Source organism: Nansenia antarctica, assembly GCF_963989245.1.
Source record: "Nansenia antarctica genome assembly, chromosome: 17".
NCBI classification, from domain to species: Eukaryota; Metazoa; Chordata; class Actinopteri; order Argentiniformes; family Microstomatidae; genus Nansenia; species Nansenia antarctica.
In genome coordinates this window covers 4001930-4004429 of record NC_137687.1, presented here as the reverse complement: position 1 = coordinate 4004429, position 2500 = coordinate 4001930, and the positions used below count along the sequence as shown (strand labels likewise).

The following is a 2500-nucleotide window of genomic DNA, read 5'->3' as shown; positions in this document are numbered from 1 at the left end:
AGCACCTGGGAGCTATGGACAACCGTTACAGTTCAGCCTTCCTGGACGGGGCGTGGAGAGATGTGTTCAGTCGTTCCGAGCCGCCGCAGACAGGTAATACATCAGGTTACACCTTAACTGAGTCTCCTGAGACATCCGCCTTTCCCCTTTACTGTGTCCCCTATGACCTCTACTGCCCCCCTTGTACTGTTTCTCTGTTCTCCAGTGTCTATATATATATATTTTTTTTTTTTAAAGTTTTCCTTCCATCACTGAGACTGCCAATGGCCCCGGGCCTGAGCTAGATTACTCTTCCTGATACGACTGGTGGATTGATGATTCACTCGCTTAGTCAAATGTATTGTGTATTGATTGTAAGTCACTTTGGAATAAGGCGTCTGCTAAATGCCAAAAAACGTAAATGGAAATGTAAAATACACTGTACCTCTGACCCTGAACCTGACTGACCCTGACCCTGACCCTGACCCTGACCCTGACCCTGACCCTGACTCTGACTCTGACCCTGACTCTGACCCTGACCCTGACCCTGACCCTGACCCTGTCATGTGACCTCCTGTGCTGCTGTAGACGTGCTGGACGTGGCGGGGAGGATCGCCCAGTACATCAGTGACTCCACCGTCACACACCAGCTGCCCATCGCTGAGGCCATGCTCACCTGCAAACACAGGATGTGAGTAGACACCGGTTACTGAGTGTGAGTGTGAGTGTGAGTGTGAGTGTGTCTGTGTCTGTGTCTGTGTCTGTGTCTGTGTCTGTGTCTGTGTGTCTCTCTGTCTCTCTGTCTCTGTCTGTGTGTCTGTGTCTGTGTCTCTGTGTCTATGCGTGTGGGTGTCTGTGTGTCTCTGTCTTTGTCTCTGCCTCTGTCTCTGTGTGTCTGTGTCTGTGTGTCTGTCTCTGTCTGTGTGTCTGTGTCTCTGTGTCTATGCGTGTGGGTGTCTGTGTGTCTGTGTCTGTGTCTGTGTGTGTCTGTGTCTCTCTGTCTATGCGTGTGGTTAGGCCTCAATACCACACCTGTGTGTGGTTCTCCTCTGGTCAACACTGAAACTGCAGTGGACCAGGGTCTCTCATTCGTCCTCTCATTCTGTCTCTCCAGGCGTGATGAAGACTCTTACCAGAAGTTCATCCCCTTCATCGGGGTACGTGGGTGTCCGTTATTATCTACCGTGTTCTGTTCAGCCTAATGATGTTGTTGCTGTTTAAATATAAGATATTATGTTTATGATGATGTCATGTCTTCCAGGTGGTGAAGGTCGGCTTGGTTGAGTCCGGTTCATCCTCGACAGGTGCGTGTTTTTTTGAAAACAAATGACACAAATACACACGCAGATGCAGGCGCACACACACACACACACACACACACACACACACACACACACACACACACACACACACACACTCACACACATACACACAGAGCTTGTCCATACATCATTATATCCTGTGCTTTTGCATCCTTTTAGTTTGGTGAGCAGGAATATTTCCCAGCATTCACTGTGATAAAACTGAACATACCGTGTCCCTATTGTTGTCTAGGCGATATAGAAGAGGGCGTGGCAGTGAACCTGGCCGTCCCCTCCACGTCCCCGCCGTCTCACGGCTCCCCGACTGGCCTGATGAAAGACGCGGCCACGCCCCCTTCCTCCCCCTCCATGGGCAGTGTGCTCACGGTACAGGGGTAAGTCTGCCCCCCACCCCCCCCCCCCCTAGTCACCTGGTGACCTCCTCTCTTCCTGGTTGATCCATTGATTGATCCATTGATGACATGTGTTCAGGTGCGCCTAAATGGTAAAGGGACTGCACTTATATAGCGCCTTTCTCACACACCAATGGCGACGAGCTACCATGCAAGGCGCCGGCCCCGCTCACTGGGAGCAATTTGGGGTTCAATGTCTTGCCCCAAGGACACTTCGACATGTGGCCAGCTGGGGGATCTGCCAACCTTGCGATCGTTAGATGACGGCTCTACCTCCTGCTCTACCTCCTGCTCTACCTCCTGCTCTACCTCCCGCTCTACCTCCTGCTCTACCTCCTGCTCTACCTCCTGCTCTACCTCCTGCTCTACCTCCTGCTCTACCTCCTGCGCCACAGACACCTGGTCCTCCAGGTCTGGATCACTGACTCGTTTGAAGGAAAGACTAAAAAACCAGAAGACAATGCTGTCCTTCAGAGAAGAGATAGAGGTATCACAAACAGTATGACTGCTTGTGGACAGGACAGGGACAGGGACAGGGACAGGGACAGGGACAGGACAGGGACAGGGACAGGACAGGACAGGACAGGACAGGACAGGACAGGACAGGACAGGACAGGACAGGACAGGACAGGACAGGACAGGACAGGCGACGTTTCTGATCGCTGAGTCTCGACTCTCGAATCAACAAAGAAGTATCTTTTGGATGGGAGGTCTGTTTCATCCGCTGCGTATCACACAGAGAAGTAGTAGTAGAAGAAGGAGGGGGTGTCCTTGAGCTCGTGTCTGCGGGCCGGGGAGTCACCGTGG

At 52.2% G+C, this 2500-nt stretch overlaps 1 protein-coding gene across 1 annotated transcript in view; it reads left to right on the top strand.

Annotated features, from left to right (window-relative positions):
* Nucleotides 1-2500, top strand: part of pacs1 (phosphofurin acidic cluster sorting protein 1) — a gene marked incomplete at both ends in the record, with an annotated part of 26548 nt that overhangs the window by 21815 nt on the left and 2233 nt on the right. Inside the window, 5 exons of the mRNA XM_080547753.1 lie at nucleotides 1-93; nucleotides 568-670; nucleotides 1094-1136; nucleotides 1241-1283; nucleotides 1534-1675. The exon at nucleotides 1-93 is cut by the window's left edge and continues 18 nt beyond it. Coding sequence (XP_080403879.1) covers nucleotides 1-93; nucleotides 568-670; nucleotides 1094-1136; nucleotides 1241-1283; nucleotides 1534-1675 — 424 coding nt within the window. The remainder of the gene's footprint in view (nucleotides 94-567; nucleotides 671-1093; nucleotides 1137-1240; nucleotides 1284-1533; nucleotides 1676-2500) is intronic.